This window comes from Scyliorhinus torazame, chromosome 8 (genome assembly GCF_047496885.1).
Source record: "Scyliorhinus torazame isolate Kashiwa2021f chromosome 8, sScyTor2.1, whole genome shotgun sequence".
NCBI classification, from domain to species: domain Eukaryota; kingdom Metazoa; phylum Chordata; class Chondrichthyes; order Carcharhiniformes; family Scyliorhinidae; genus Scyliorhinus; species Scyliorhinus torazame.
This window is the reverse complement of record NC_092714.1, coordinates 263,294,655-263,311,738: the sequence shown is the minus strand read 5'-3', so window position 1 is coordinate 263,311,738 and position 17,084 is coordinate 263,294,655. Positions and strand designations below refer to the sequence as shown.

Genomic DNA, 17,084 nt, shown 5'->3' with positions numbered 1-17,084 from the left:
CTGCCTCAACTCCACTTATAATGTGTGAAGCGTTGAGCCCCACGCTATCGGGAAAAGATTGAGGTTTTTGAGAGGATACTGCACAGATTCTCCAAGGCGTTGCCTGGTTTGAGGAAATAGGAAAGAAATGCTGGGTCGATACATTGGGGTGATAAAATAGGAGCAATTAAAATAACGGAAGTGACAGTGTTGATCGTGCCATGATATGCAGACATGCACATAATGAGATACAGACAGGCAGCTAATGAACACAGAGAACAGGACATAACCAATCAGCAGGCAGAACACTTGGGGGTGGTTTCCCACTATAAAAGGCACGAGGCACTCACACTCCGCCTCTTTCCACTGGGGACATCTACCGAGTGAGTCCGGTGTATATATCACATAACACCTCCAGCTCGTGGCTAAGAGCTCGTCTGGTTCAGTCAGACAGAGAGATCACACTTAGGTTAGCAGAGACTCGAACTCCCAGAGAACTGTGCTAACTGTGTGACAGGTTCAATAAATCAGATTGAACTAACTTCAAGGTCTGGAGTCTATGTCAGTGATAGCTGCATCCAGTTGCAGCCCGTGTTATCTCAGTGTGCTTAACACAACAGACAGATCGGAGCAGGTTGCTTTCAGGAGGTGGGTGGTCGATAACAAAGGGACCCATTTGGACCCCAGATAAAATGGAGCAGATTTGGAGAAAAGAATGGGGAATCTTCCTCGCAAAACTGTGGAATTTGTGTTCAAGGACAGTGGTTGGAGCAGAAACCATGTGAAAGGCAGAGATTTTGAATCATTGTGTGTGTGTGTGTGTGTGGTGGAGATGTGGGGATGGATGAGCATTTCAGGACTTTCCTTTGACAATGAAGGAGGAATTCTCCAGAGTGTTTCCCCGCACGATTAAATAGGTGGGACGAGTCAATGTTGGAGCTGATTGCAGACGTTCTACAGAAGGAGTGGGTGTGATGAGCTGAATGGGCGTTTGTTTCATGTTTTTCTCTCTGTCTCTTTTCCCTTCCATGATTGCTGTGTGAATCGAAGAGCTTGTTCTGGATTTTCCTTTTTCCCAGGTGAACTCCATGGCGGGCTGTGCAGACTTCTGCATGACCCAAACGAGGGGAGAGCAGCGTTATGGAGTACGGTCCTACCTCCACCTGTTCTACGAGGACTGCACCGGCTCAATGCTGGAGGATGACGAATTGGACGAGCTGAACAGGCAGCGCTCCTCCAGTGGGTGGCGGTCTGCCCTCTGGAAGGTAAGAACCTCTGTCAGAACATGTGTCCTCCTACCCAGGGATAGCAAGAACAACATCAACTGTTTCCGTTCCACGAACCTCCCAAGGCATCTCACAGAAGCATTATTGAGGCAAAATCGAATCACATCTGGAGACATTTAGACAGTTGACCAAAAGCCTGGTCAAAGAGGTAGGTTTTAAAGAGCCTCTTCGAGGAAGACAGAGAGGTGCCATTGGCAGAGAGGCTGAGGAAATCCCAGAGCCTTGGCAGCTGAAAGCACGTCTACCAAAGATGCAGGAATTAAAATCGGGGATGTGAAAGTGACCAGATGCTCCTTAAAACGTAAACCTTTGCCCAGTTTTTGGTCACTTGCCCTAATATATGGCTCTGTGTTTCGATAACACTCCCGCGAAGCACTAATAACCTTTTGCTCCATTAATGATGATTTATAACAGCAAGAGGTGTTGTTGTCATTGGGGAAAACGAGAGAGTGGGGTCAATGCCCTGTCCAAGTCAAAGAACAATAAAGAACAAAGAAAAGTACAGCACAGGAACAGGCCCTTCGGCCCTCCAAGCCCGTGCCGACCATGCTGCCCGACTAAACTACAATCTTCTACACTTCCTGGGTCCGTATCCCTCTATTCCCATCCTATTCATGTATTTGTCAAGATGCCCCTTAAATGTCACTATCGTCCCTGCTTCCACCACCTCCTCCGGTGGCGAGTTCCAGGCACCCACTAGTCTGTGTAAAAAACTTGCCTCGTACATCTCCTCTAAACCTTGCCCCTCGCACCTTAAACCTATGCCTGCCAGTAATTGACCCCTCCATCCTGGGGAAAAGCTTCTGATTATCCACTCTGTCTGTGCCCCTCATAATTTTGTAGACCTCTATCAGGGCGCCCCTCAACCTCCGTCGTTCCAGTGAGAACAAACCGAGTTTGTTGAACCTCTCCTCATAGCTAATGCCCTCCATGCCAGGCAACATCCTGGTAAATCTCTTCTGCACCTAACTAAGGTTCTATACAGCTGCAACATGAGTTGCCAATTCTTATACTCAATGCCTCGGCCAATGAAGGCAAGCATGCCGTATGCCTTCTTGACTACCTTCTCCACCTGTGTTGCCCCTTTCAGTGACCTGTGGACAAGTACACCTAGATCTCTCTGACTTTCAATACTCTTAAGGGTTCTACCATTCACTGTATATTCTCTACCTGCATTCGACCTTCCAAAATGCATTACCTTACATTTGTCCGGATTAAACTCCATCTGCCATCTCTCCGCCCAAGTCTCCAAATGATCTAAATCCTGCTGTATCCTCTGACAGTCCTCATCGCTATCCGCAACTCCACCAATCTTTGTGTCGTCTGCAAACGTACTAACCAAACCAGTTACATTTTCCTCCAAATCATTTCTCTATACTACGAACAGCAAAGGTCCCAGCACTGATCCCTGCGGAACACCACTAGTCACAGCCCTCCAATTAGAAAAGCACCCTTCCATTGCTACTCTCTGCCTTCTATGACCTAGCCAGTTCGGTATCCACCTTGCCAGCTTACCCCTGATCCCGTGTGACTTCACCTTTTGTACCAGACTACCATGAGGGACCTTGTCAAAGGCCTTACTGAAGTCCATATAGACAATATCCACTGCCCGACCTGCATCAATCATCTTTGTGACCTCTTCGAAAAACTCTATCAAGTTAGTAAGACACGACCTCCCCTTCACAAAACCATGCTGCCTCTCACTAATACGTCCATTTGCTTCCAAATGGGAGTAGAGCCTGTCTCGAAGAATTCTCTCCAGTAATTTCCCTACCACCATCCGGGATCGTCGCATGGCGGCTGCGGACTCAGTGAGGCGGCGCCACAGTTGGGGGGGGGGGTTGGCAGGGGGAGGGCTGATCGGCGGGTGCGGGGGGGGGTGATGGGGGCTTTATTCGGGGCTGGGGCTCCCAGCTAAATGGGGAATCAATGACACCAGTTTTCCTGCCATAAAAGACCACAGTTTCCACACCGGCGTGGGGACTTAGTCTCCAAAACGGAAAATCCAGCCAGTAGCACCGAATGAGGCCATTCCGCCCGGCAATGAAGTGGACAATGAATGTTGGTGTTAACCTAGCAAGGGGAAAGCAAAGTTTGGGTTGGGGGTGGGGGGATAACGTCATGTGGAGAGCACAACAAGAAAACCCACATTCAAAGGCTTTGTGTCATAACAGGTTCTCGCCCGAGCCCTCGCCATAGGCCTCATGGAAATATGGACACAGACTAAAAGCACCATAAGCAAAACATTGGTTCCCAACACTGGATTAGGTATTAGCTTTTAACATAACAATCTGGTTACCATTAATACAGTGTTTCAACATTGTGAGGGCCTATTTTGTATTTTACGATGGTTTTTTTTATACTGGAATTGTGGTGAAGGGGAGTTGGGCCTGGTTCTGGTGACATCTTCACTGGCAACAAGTTTCCCTTTGGAATATCGACGAAACAATATATTGTGTAGAACAGTAATGGTACTCAGAGAGATTTCAGCCCTTGTTAATGAATCCCAGTTAATTAGCAATGCTCAGGATTAGTATTGATGGGAATAATTAACTATTCTCAGCACCATGTCATCAATCGGCCAGGTGTCTCTTCCTTCCCCGTCACCATTGCTACCCAGGTCCTAAGCCCAGGCATTCCCTCCCTAAACCTCTTCTCATCTCCAATCTCCTCCTGCTTTAAGAACCTCCAGAAGGGTCCACCTCGGCCAGCCAAACTTTCAATCTTTCAATAACCCAACTCCTTTCCTGGAGACCTCAGACGATTGTAGAGATGGGGGAGGTGACAGAGATAGGGAGGGTGCACGAGTTGATCATTTGTGCAAATCCATGCCCATCTTTCCCAGATCCGCTATATTCTTCCCTTTCTGGCCTTTTGACCATCCCTGATTTTAATAGCCCCACCTCTGGTGGCCGCGCCTTCAGCTGCCTGAGACCTCAGCCCTGGAGCTCCCTCCCTGAACCCGTCCAACATCTCAGCCTCTCTCCTTTAAGACCAACCTTGAAGCCTATCTTTTGGACCAAGTCCCTACTCTTATACCCCATTAGATAACTCGATGACCAGCATTGTCTGATATTTGCTTCTGTGACATGCCTTGGAATGTTTAACTTTGTTAAAGGAGCTCCGTAAAAGCAGGCTGTTGTTGTTTGTCATTCCTTTTTATCCCTGGCTCTGTTGTACTACACTGGGCTGCCTTCCAGTCAGTTCTATTATAGAACACTGTGGAACATAGCCCACTAAATCATTCAATAATCATAACATGTCTGGCAAATTAACTCCAGCAGCAAAATATGACATAAAAATACAATCAGTCATTTCTAAATCTGTAAAATTTATAATTTCCAGGAAAGACTCATGATTCTCAGAGGTTTCTTTCCAGGGTAAGTTATTCCTGGTTCAAAGGTGGATTAGATTCCAGAATTTTGGGTGCGCTGCTTCCTGATGTTCACCAATGGCCCACCGGCTACCTGATGTGGAGCAAGAGTTGCTACCCATGATAATAATAATAATCTTTATTGTCACAAGTAGGCTTACATTAACACCGCAATGAAGTTACTGTGAAAAGCCCCTAGTTGCCACACTCCGGCCCCTGTTCGGGTACACGGAGGGAGAATTCAGAATGTCCAATTCACTTAACAAGCACGTCTTTCGGGACTTGTGGGAGGAAACCGGAGCACCCGGAGGAAACCCATGCCGACAGAGGGGGACCGTGCGGAGTTCACACAGACAGTGATCAAGCCGAGAATCGAACACGGGACCCTGGCGCTGTGAAGAAACATTGCTAACCACTGTGCTACCGGCTGCCCAATGATACCTATATGATGGCAGCACGGTAGCCTTGTGGATAGCACAATTGCTTCACAGCTCCAGGGTCCCCGGTTCGATTCCGGCTTGGGTCACTGTCTGTGCGGAGTCTGCACATCCTCCCCGTGTCTGCGTGAGTTTCCTCCGGGTGCTCCGGTTTCCTCCCACAGTCCAAAGATGTGCAGGTTAGGTGGATTGGCCATGATAAATTGCCCTTAGTATCCAAAATTGCCCTTAGTGTTGGGTGGGGTTACTGGGTTATGGGGATAGGGTGGAGGTGTTGACCTTGGGTGGGGTGCTCTTTCCAAGAGCCGGTGCAGACTCGATGGGCCGAATGGCCTCCTTCTGCACTGTACATTCTATGAATGAATGAATGATGCATCCTGTACCATGTTTCATCCATCCACTGGAACATTCCCAGACCTGTGCTCAATGTGTGAATGTGTGTATCTGAACATGAGTGTGTGTTTGTATGTGTGCGAGTGTGTGTTTGCGTGTGTGTGTGCATAAGTGCATGTGTGTCAGAAAATCAGTGTGTATTTGTGTGCGCGTGAATGTGTGTTTGTGTGTATACATGCACAAGTGCATGTGTGTCTGAACATGAGTGTGTTTGTGTGTGCGAGTGTGTATTTGCGTGTGTGCATGCATAAGTGCATGTGTGTCTGAACATGAGTGTGTGTTTGTGTGTGCATGAATGTGTGTGTGTATGCGTGCACAAGTGCATGTATGTCTGAGCATGATTGTGTGTGTGAGTGTGCGTTTGTGTGTGTGCACGCAAAAGTGTATGTGTGTCTTCACATGAGTGTATGTTTGTGTGTGTGAATGTGTGTCTGCATGAATGTACACATGTGCCTGCATGGGTGTGTGCGCGCATGCGCAAAAGCGTATGTGTGTCTGCACATGAGTGCGTGCGAGTGTGTGTGTCGGCATCAGTGTGTGTGTGTGCGAGTGCATGTATGAGAATCCATCTGCAAGTGTGCCTGTGCAAGACGTATGCATGTGAGACAGTAGCCTGGATTTTCACAGAGTCACACGGGCTCCGTGTGGGGTGCCTTAGTCAAAATGGTGCCAGAGCCCAAAACCGAAAGTCCCATTTTCACCGTTGGGGCAGGACGGGGATGGAGGGGGTTGTATTGATTTGATTTGTTTTATTGTCACGTGTACCAAGGTACATTGAAAAATATTGTTCTGCGTACAGTCCGGACAGATCGTCCCATACATGAAAAACATAGGACATGTGATAAATACACATGTAAATACATAGACATCGGGTGAAGCATACAGGAGTGCAGTGTTACTCAGTAGAGCTGATGCGTGGAGAGATCAGATCAGTCCATAAGAGGGTCTTTCAGGAGTCTGGTAACAGTGGGGAAGAAGCTGTTTTTGAGTCTGTTCTTGCGTGTTCTCAGACTTTTGTAACTTCTGCCCAATGGAAGAAGGTGGAAGAGTGAGTAAGTCGGGTGGGAGGGGTCTTTGATTATGCTGCCCGCTTTCCCCGGGCAGCGGGAGGTGCAGACAGAGTCAGTGGATGGGAGGTGGGTTTGTGTGATGGACTGGGCTGTGTTCACGATGCTTTGTGGTTTCTTATTTCACACATCCAGTTTTTTTATAATTCAAAAAAATATACTTTATTCATAAAATTTATCATAAGCATTACAGAGCATTTTGAATTGTCTTGACTGTACATTTCCCTCAGAGCTACACATTGCCTTTACTTTCTTCCATTCAATTTTGATAATATTATACACATATCACTCTTTACGTTTCAATTCCTTCTTAAATATTTACATTGTCATGTTTATTTTATTTTATACATTTTGAGTGTTGGTGGCCCAGACCGAGGGGGGTTTACACTGTTACCCGCCCCTCGGTGTACATTTGCTGGAAAGACCTTACACAGTGGTCTTTCCTCATTGCGCCTTGGCGGCAGCTGCCCCAAGCTTGAGTGCGTCCCTCAGCACGTAGTCCTGGACCTTGGAATGTGCCAGTCTGCAACACTCGGTCGAGGACAATTCTTTGCACTGGAAGATCAGCAAGTTTCGGGGAGACCAAAGAGCGTCTTTCACCGAGTTGATGACCTTCCAGCAGCAGTTGATATTTGTCTCAGCGTGTGTCCCTGGAAACAGTCTGTAGAGCACAGAGTCCTGTGTCACAGAGCTGCTTGGGATAAACCTTGACAAATACCACTGCATCTCTCTCCAGACCTTCTTTGCAAAGGCACATTCCACAAGGAGGTGTGTGACTGTCTCATTTCCCCCACAGCCACTCCGAGGGCAGCGTGCATTGGCGCAGAGCCTTCGGGTGTACATGAAGAATCTGACGGGGAGGGCCCTTCTCACCACCAGCCAAGCAAGGTCTTGGTGCTTGTTTGAAAGTTCTGGTGATGAGGCGTCCTGCCAGATGACTCTGACAGTCTGCTCAGGGAACCATCCAACGTCCTCCACGGTCTCCTTTTCCCTGAGGGCCTCGAGGACATTACGTGCTGACCACTGCTTCATTGCCTTGTGGTCAAAGGTGTTTTCCTTCAAAAACTTTTCCACGAAGGACAGGTGGTACGGCACGGTCCAACAACTTGGAGCCTTCCGCTGCAATGAGGCCAGGCCCATCCTTCGTAACACCGGGGACAGGTAGAACCTCAGTATGTAGTGACACTTGGTGTTTGCATACTGGGGGTCCACACACAGCTTGATGCAGCTGCACACAAAGGTGGCCAACAGGATGAGGGGGGCATTGGGCACGTTTCTCCCTCCCTTATCCAGAGGTTTGTACATAGTGTCCCTTCGGACACGGTCCATCTTGGATCTCCAGATAAATTTGAAGATGGCCCGGGTGACTGCTGTGGCGTAGGGTCGGGTTATGGGCCAGACCTGCGCCACGTACAGTAACACCGAGAGTACCTCACACCTGATGACCAGGGTTTTGCCCGCAATGGAGAGGGAGCGTTGCTCCCACCAGCCCAGTTTCTGTCTTACCTTTGCTATGCGCTCCTCCCAGTTTTTGGTGCATGCCCCAGCAGCTCCGAACCATATCCCCAGCACCTTCAGGTATTCTGACCTGACAGTGAAGGGGACAAAGGACCGGTCGGCCCAGTTCCCAAAGAACATGGCCTCGCTCTTGCCACGGTTTACCTTGGCTCCCGAGGCCAGTTCAAACTGGTCGCAGGTGGTCAAGAGCCTGCATACAGACGTAGGATCCGAGCAGAAGACGGCAACGTCGTCCATGTACAGGGAGGCCTTGACTTGCATGCCTCCACTGCCTGGGATCGTCACTCCTCTTATACCCGGACCCTTCCTGATGGACTTGGCAAAAGGTTCTATGCAGCACACAAACAGGGCAGAGGAGAGAGGGCAGCCCTGCCTGACTCCGGATTTGATCTGGAACTTTTCTGATTCCCACCCATTGATTGAGACTGCGCTATAGATGTTTGTGTAGAGCAGTTTGATCCAATTGCGAATTCCCTCCCCAAACCCCATTTTGGAGAGCACATCCATCATGTAGGTGTGCGATATTCTGTCAAAAGCCTTCTCCTGGTCAAGGCTGATGAGGCAGGTGTCCACCCTCCTGTCTTGCACGTAGGCGATCGTATCCCTGAGTAGCGCGAGGCTATCAGCGATCTTCCTGCCGGGTACAGCACAGGTCTGGTCAGGGTGGATCACCGACTCCAGAGCAGACTTGACCCGATTGGCGATGATCTTGGCTAGAATTTTGTAATCCACATTCAACAGTGAAATGGGTCGCCATTTTCGAATTTCTTCCCTTTCCCCCTTCTGCTTGTAGATGAGGGTGATGATGCCTTTCCTCATGGACTCTGACATGCTGCCTTCCAGAAGCATACTCTCGTACACTTCCAGCAGGTCTGGGCCCATCCAGTCCCACAGAGCCGAATACAACTCAACCGGTAAGCCGTCGCTTCCGGGAGTTTTACTCGTCTCGAAGGATTTGACGGCCTTTGTCAACTCGTCCAGAGTTAGCGGTTTGTCCAGGTTTCCCAGCTCACTGTCGCCTATGACCTCCGTGATAGTCGACAGGAAGGTCTGGGAAACAGTGCTATCTGTTGGCTTCAGGTCATACAGTCCGACATAAAAGGATTGGCTGATCCTCAGGATGTCAGACTGCGATGACTTTACAGAGCCATCTTCTTCCTTCAGGCTGCTGATCACAGAGGTCTCTCTGTGCACCTTTTGGAAGAAGAAGCGTGAGCACTTTTCATCCTGCTCCACGGAGCGGACTCTGGAACGGAAGATAACCCTGGAGGCCTCCGAGGTGTAGAGCGAGGCTTGCTGGCTCTTCACCGCTTGGTGGAGAGCCAGTTCATCCACAGTTCATGGAGGCAGCAGCACATTTAAAAGTGCAGCTGTCTTCAAGAACATACAATGCAGAAGGAGGCCATGCAAGAAGAAGCACTTTTTATTATCGTGATTTTAAAAACAAAACATTTAAGAAAAAGATCTAAACCTACCAGAGTTTTTTGGAGAGGTCAGGCACACTTTGGGAGGGGTCCATTATGTTTTTGACATTGTTAAGAGTAGACATAAATTTGCATAAAATGTGGATAATGTCTGTGCAAGTGCCAAGCTGCCAAGCCTTTTAAATCTCCATCTCTTTAAATTTTGAGAAAAGAAAACAGCCTACAGTTGAAAAACATTGGCGCTTGCAATTTTCAGTATATGGCTGTTGATTATAGGCCTCAGGACTATCGTTATAGGATTAGTCATAGAATCAATACAGTGCAGAAGGAGGCCATTTGGCCCATCGAGTCTGCACCGATCTTCTGAAAGAGCACACTACCCAGGCCCAATCCAAACACCCACCCTATCTCTGTAATCCCACCTGGGGGCAATTTAGCATGGCCAATCCACCTAACCTGCACATCTTTGGACTGTGGGAGGAAGCCGGAGCACCCAAAGGAAACCCACGCAGACACAATAAGAATTTGCAATCTTCACACCCACAGTCACCCGAGGTTGGAATCGAATCTGGGTCCCTGGCACTGTGAGGCAACAGTGCTAAGGGTTACTTAACTGCTTCCACAACCTGTCATTGTTAGAGTGGGGTGTATGCAAATTCACAGTTTGATTGACAACTCCAAATGGCCATAAGGAGATTGTCCTGGATGTGGGGTGTTTATTACAAATGGTAGTTTTATAATGGATTATGTACTTGAAGGAATTCCTTATTTTTATATGGGATTAAGTACTGGAAGGGATTTAAATGTATTGAATGGGATTTTAACCAATGAGCGTGTTTTTTTATATTGTGAAGTCTGCAATAGATATTTAATACATTATTTTATTTAATCCTACCGTGGCTCCTGATGGAGACTGGGTGAAATGGCATGGAAGTTGTAAGTGGTCGGTGAGGAGCATGGGTTGGCATTAAGTTGGCATCAGAGCTATAAAGGACCATGGGGATATGTAGAGGGGCATTGGTTAACAGGGAGAGTATGAGGTGCCATGACGGTTAGGTAGAGGGTTATAGGTTGGCATGGAGGGTATGAGGTGTCATGGGGGTGGGTGGGGACATGGCTGGTATGGATGGGGCATGGGGAGTATGTGGGGAGTGTAGGAGGTGTGAGGTTTAAGGGCTAGAGGGCTGTTTTTTAAAAAACTGCTTTTGTGTAATTGGTCTTTTAACCAGCCTTCCTTGGCACTCAGCGGTTCCTGTGACGCTGTTTCCTGGAGTAACAGGCCAAACTCTAGTTAGCGCTACATGTTCCCCCGCGCCCAGAATGAAAATCCAACTGTTCAGTACACTGTCTCCCAAATCGGGAACAAGGATTGGGCCCTCTGTGTGTATGTATGTATGAGAATGTGTGTAAGAGTATGCACATGTAAGCATGCGGGACAGTGTCTGTGTGTTAGGCTGTGTCTGTATGTGCGGGAGTGTATGTGTGTAAGACCGTGTGTGAGCATATGTTGTGTGTGTGTGTGCACGAGAGACTGTGTGTAACTATCTTTGTGTAAGTGTGTGTGAGACTGTATGTAAGCATATGTGTGTGTGTGTAACTATCTGTGTCTAAGTGTATGTGTGTGAGACTGTGTGTAAGCGTGTGTGTGTGTAACTATCTGTGTCTAAGTGTATGTGTGTGAGACTGTGTGTAAGTGTGTGTGTGTGTATATGTGCGTAAGTGAATGTGTGTGTATATAAGTGTATGTGTCTGATACTGTGGGCGCAATCTACCAGCCGTGTCCCGCAGGAACAAGGGTGCGACGAGCCCAGTAGATCACGGGAGAGGCCTCCCTCGGGGTGGCCATTACGCCTCACGGGATCTAACCAAGTCTCGCAAGGTGTTGCAATCTGGGCTCGCACGGCTAAGTTGGATTTGGTGCAGAGACGAGGGCACAATGCAACTTCACCACAAGACCGCCAGCTCTGAGCAAGTGTACTGGCTGCAAATTAATGACTGTAAACGGGTTGATTATTGTTTTCAATGTGGGCTCTGTAACCCTGGGGGGGGGGGGGGGGGGGGGCAAAGATTGCCCGCCTTGTATAAATCTCACCCAAATTTCTATACCATGGATATCAATGGGGAGGATTGTCTGGCATATTCCAGAATGAGTGGACAACCTGCTCCTGACGGCAAAGGTGAAACGTGACCCCAAGTGTTACTGAATTCTCCGTACACTTATGAAACAATTGGTAAGCTCTACCTGTGCTGCCTCACTGAAATGAAAATCGCTTATTGTCACAAGTAGGCTTCAAATGAAGTTACTGTGAAAAGTCATAGTCGCCACATTCCGGCGCATGTTCGGGGAGGCTGTTCCTACTCTACTTTTCTCAGTCTGAGCCCAAGTAAGACGACGGAGCAGAATGATGCCTTAAACACACTTCTTGTCCTGAATTCATTGTTTGCACTTTTACGAGATGAAATTCCTATTAAATCTCTCATGTAATGAGATCTGTCAGCTCCCAGCTCGGCTGCTAGGCAACATCATGGAAATGGAGCGCCCCCCCCCCCCCCTTCCCACCCCCACTCCCCGTAGGAGAATGGGGAACAGCCAGGGTACAGGGTGGTGTTGAGGGGAGCAGCACAGTGGGGAAGTGAAAGAAGGAAATGTATTTGCGTTTGACATTGTGAGGTCAATCATGGCTTGTTCAAGGACAGCCCCGGCTGGGAACAGGCCCAGAGGCACTGGAGTCTTTGACAGGGGAAAATTCATTCAGGAACGGTCCTTTGTTCAGACGCAGTGTTTCATAATGACTCATGCCATTGAGGAGATTGTACTTGTTATGAATTAAAAAGTAGCTCAGAGTCCAAAAAACATGAATTGCTGATGTGTGTCAGGCAGTGGTACAACATCAAGTTGCATTTATCGAGCGCCTTCAATTTAGTAAAACGTTCTGAAATGAAATGAAATTAAAATCACTTATTGTCACAAGAAGTCTTCAAATGAAGTTACTGTGAAAAGCTCCTAGTCGCCACATTCCGGCGCCTGTTCGGGGAGGCTGGTATTGGAATTGAACCGTGCTGCTGGCCTGCCTTATTCTGCTTTACAAGCCAGCGATTTAGCCCAGTGCTCAGGTGTTTCCCAGGAGAAAGTTTGAACGGAAATTTGAGAGTAAGCCACATGGAGAACTATCAGGGCAGGTGAGCAAATGCTTTGCCAAAGAGGTAGGTTTTAAGGAGGAAGACAGGGAGAGAGAGGTGGAGGGGGTGTGGGACTGGAATTCCGGAACCCAGGGCCCTGATTGAGGATGTACACTCAGCCAGAACTGGAGGAGTGCAGGGAGCACAGAGGGTTGCAGTCCCAGAGGAGGCGTTGGAGGTAGGGAGGCACAAGACCATGAAGAGACCTGAAAACAAGATTGGGAGTTTTTTAAATTGACGCACCATTGGCCCAGGAGCCAAAGTAGTCCAGCGAGAAATTAGGCGATGAACGAACGGGACTTGGAGTGAGCTAGAGTACAGTGGAGTTTAGTGATTGACTCTCCTTGGTGACTGTGGAATCGCTTGGGAAACACAAAACAGTATCATTTTCCAATGCCACGCTGCCAATCGGGACCTTCGCCTGTTTGGCAGCGCCCATCCGCATTTCACAAGGACTACTTTTCAACCAAGTGTGTCAACGGCTGGAAGATCGTCCACATGGTGTGGCTGTGTTTGAAATGCACGGCGTCAGCAGGACAGGCTTACTACCCAGAATGTGATATTGACTAACTGTCCCTGCAAAGCCAGCAGGCACCACCCTCCCACCTCGACGCCCACACAGAGTGCCAGGCTGGTCTCAGGACTCAGCTTGCCAACTCTGTGTGGGTTCACGCTGGGAGTTTTAAAAAAAAATTATTCATGGAATGTGGCTGTCGCTGGTCGGGCCAGCATTTACTGTCCATCACTAATTGCCCTTGAACTGAGTTGTTTGCTCAGCCATTTCAGAGGAGCAGTTAAGAGTTAACCACATTGATGCGGGTCTGTAGTCATGTGTAGGCCAGGTCAGGACGACAGATTTCCTTCCCTAAAGGACATTATTGAACCAGATGGGTTTACATGACAATCGACAATGTCTTCAAGGTCATCTCTAGTCACTTTGAATGAGTCATTCGGCTCATCTAAGTATGTGAAGCCTGTTTGAGGCTGCATTCTCCCGGCTTCCAGGAGTCACCGGCCATAAGACCATCAGACATAGGAGCAGAATTAGGCCACTCGGCCAATCGAGTCTGCTCCACCATTCAATCATGGCTGATATTTTCTCATCCCCATCCTCCTGCCTTCTCCCCATAACCCCTGATTCCCTTATTAATCAAAATCTATCTATCTCTGTCTTAAAGATACTCAGTGATTTGGCCTCCACAGCCTTCTGCGGCAAAGAGTTCCACAGATTCACCACCCTCTGGCTGAAGAAATTCCTCACAGGGCTAAATCGCTGGCTTTGAAAGCAGACCAAGGCAGGCCAGCAGCACGGTTCGATTCCCGTAACAGCCTCCCCGAACAGGCGCCGGAATGTGGCGACTAGGGGCTTTTCACAGTAACTTCATTTGAAGCCTACTTGTGACAATAAGCGATTTTCATTTTCATTTCATTTTTCATTCATTCAACAATGCCTTCAGTTCCTTCTTCCAGATCTTTAATTGGTGAGGCCTCACACGGGTGTGGATTAATGCGGGTCTCCACAAACAGGAGTACAAATATGCTGTCTGATGGTTCCGTGACTATTTTTGTTTGTATTTTCAGGTGGGCCTGTCGGCGGGAACCATTCTCTTCCTTGTTGGCCTGGCAACGGTCACCACGGGTTACCTGGTGCCCCCTAAGATCGAAGGTATCGGAGAGGCTGACTTTCTGGTTGTGGACAGACATGCCATCGAGTACAATGAGGCCCTGGAGGTCAGCAAGCTGGTCGGAGCCGTCCTCTTCAGTGTGGGAGGGGTGTCAATCGCAGCGTGCATTCTGGTCCTGACCCTTTCCAGACGCCACCCCAGAGATGAAGAGAGACAGTTTTCACCAATCCTGAAGGAAGGGCCACTTGAAACGAAGCATAAAATGGTTCTAAAGACTGGGTCACCAGGGGATGGCCAAATCCCCATTAGTTTGTCAAGCGTACAAAGTATTCAACCCAAAACGGGAACCTGAGGAGCCACAACCGAGCCCTTATGGAACAGGTCTCTCTAACGTGAATTCCAATGTGACGTCCTTATCAATTGGTCACAATTCCATCGATTGGTTTTAAATCGGGATCCTTTATTCACATGAAGAGTTTGCTGGCTGATCTGAGCATTTATCCCTCACCCTTCACCCAACCCCAGCCTCGCACTCTTCATTAATCCAGAGATTTCCCAATTTAACATCTAACTCGGCAAAATCTACAACCTTGACTTTTTCTTTCCGGCCTCTTGTGCATTCCTGATTTTTATTGTTCCACCGTGGTGGCCATGGCTTCAGCTGCCGAGACCCTAACTTCCGAAAGTCCCTCCCGAAACCTCTCCGCCTCCCTCTTCCCCTTTAAGACACTCTTTTTTAAAAAAGACATTCCAATTAAGGGGCAATTTAGCGTGGCCAATCCACCTACCCTGCACACCTTTGGATTGTGGGGGGTGAGACTCACGCAGACGCGGGTAGGATGTGCAAACTCCACACGGACAGTGACCCGGGGCCGGAATCGAACCCGGGTCCTCAGCGCCCTGAGGTAGCAGTGCTAACCACTGCGCCACCGTGCCGCCTCTTTAAGACACTCCTTAAGATCTACCTCCTTGGCTAAGTTTTTGACCACATGCTCTGTATATTGCCTTATATGGTTCGGTGTTAAATTCCATTCATGCTTCCATAAGGCACCTTAGGACGTTTTGCCATGTCAAGGGCACTAAATGAATAGAACTTCCCATTGCTGCAGTTGATAGTTTCCCACATAAACATTCGGTGAAGGAGGATGTCTTTGGTCAGAAGGTTACTGTGGTGATGCGGTGAGTCATGACATCGCCAAGTATCCCATGAGCGCCTGCTCTGCGTTTAAATCAGTTAATCATGACAACATCCTCTTTAACAAACCTCCACCCTTTTTAATTACCAGTTATAATTCTAGCCATGTGGTAACTCAGGAGACATAAATGCGAGCTAAACCCATTGGTAAATCAGTTGGATTATTAAACAAAAGAGGCTTTATAATGTACCATCCAACTTTTGCCTGGAAACTTTGATTCTTTAAGTTATTTTCCAAACAGAAAAGTTGCAAAGGGCACATCAAGCGGCAGTGATGCAGGAGAATGGCTTGGGGAGATAATGCAAAGCTCCTCTGGATCAATGCAGGCATCGCCTTTAGAAGCCCTCCAGGTATTTGGAATCAGCTGTCTGAAAAGGTGGACGAACCGGATTCACTGGTCATTTTGCGAAGATGTTTCCACTCTTGGGATGGGGAGGAGAGGAGGGGTGCCGAAACGAGGGGGCCGTAAATACAATATAATCACCAATGAATACAATTCTGGTGTAGCGTCTTTATGCATGGAGCGGTTAGAATGTGAAAGCTGTTGAGACCAATGCCGTGAGTCTAAAGGGAATCCAGATAAACATCGGAGGTTGAAAGTATCAGGAAGATCGGCCGATGGGATTCTACGCAGAGGGATGGGAAGAGACTTGCGTGGAGTATAGACGCCACCTAGGCTGAACAGCTATACATTCTATCCAATACAAAGCGGGATCTTCCAGTGCTGCCATGGAAATCGCCCACCCCGCAACCCCATCCACCGCGGTTCTCTGGTAGCCAAGGGTGCAAACCACAGGAAACCGCGTCAATTGCGGTGGGATCCCGCTGCCGGCCAATGATAGGCCACCTTCGCCCGCTGCAAAGCATGCCTCGGGGAATTGCGGGGGGGGGGGGGGGGGGGGGGAATCCTGCCCAATATGGAAAGAAATTGCATAGATGCTTGAAAAGGAGAAATTGAGGGCAGCACGGTGGCGCAGTGGGTTAGCACTGCTGCCTCACGGCGCCGTGGTCCCAGGTTCGATCCCGGCTCTGGGTCACTGTCCGTGTGGAGTTTGCACATTCTCCCCGTGTTTGCGTGGGTTTCGCCCCCACAGCCCAAAGATGTGCTGGCTAGGTGGATTGGCCACGCCAAATTGCCCCTTAATTAGAAAAAAAGTAATTGGGTATTCTAAACTTTAAAAAAAGAAAAGGAGAAATTGGCAGGGCTATGGGAAAAGAGCTAGTGTGGGGGCTGGGGGGGAAGGGGTGGCGAGGGGGGGGGGGGGGGGGAGGGATGACTGTTCCACAGTGTCAGCACAGACGGGATGGGCCTAATGGTCTGCTTCTGGCTGTGTAATAATTCTGTGGCTTCAGGACTCCAGAATTCCACGATCAGTGATTCCAACTCGCTTTCCATTCCGGTGCATTTTTGCTGCTGGAAGTGTCGGAGATCAGTGCACGTGAAGAGCTCACGGAGTTAGTGTTTGTCAACCCTGAGGCCTGTGTGTGAAACCAGCTCCAAGTTACGGGATGAAAACGTAGTCTTTCCGTTGAATTACCTTTTGAAGTGCTGCTTCCACTACCCTTTCAGAAAGCTGATTCCAACTCACTGCTTAAAAAAACCTCT

The 17,084-nt window shown here is 48.6% G+C and overlaps 1 protein-coding gene across 2 annotated transcripts in view; it reads left to right on the top strand.

Annotated features, from left to right (window-relative positions):
* LOC140428593 (neurensin-1-like) overlaps positions 1 to 16,372 on the top strand; it is a 45,334-nt gene extending 28,962 nt beyond the window's left edge. The window contains exons 2-3 of one of the 2 annotated variants that reach the window (XM_072515241.1): positions 1,030 to 1,244; positions 14,239 to 16,372. In XM_072515241.1, the coding sequence (XP_072371342.1) occupies positions 1,068 to 1,244; positions 14,239 to 14,634 (573 nt within the window). In that variant the 5' untranslated portion in view covers positions 1,030 to 1,067 and the 3' untranslated portion in view covers positions 14,635 to 16,372. The remainder of the gene's footprint in view (positions 1 to 1,029; positions 1,245 to 14,238) is intronic. The other variant, XM_072515240.1, reaches the window with a different exon arrangement.
* The last annotated feature ends 712 nt before the right edge of the window (positions 16,373 to 17,084 follow it).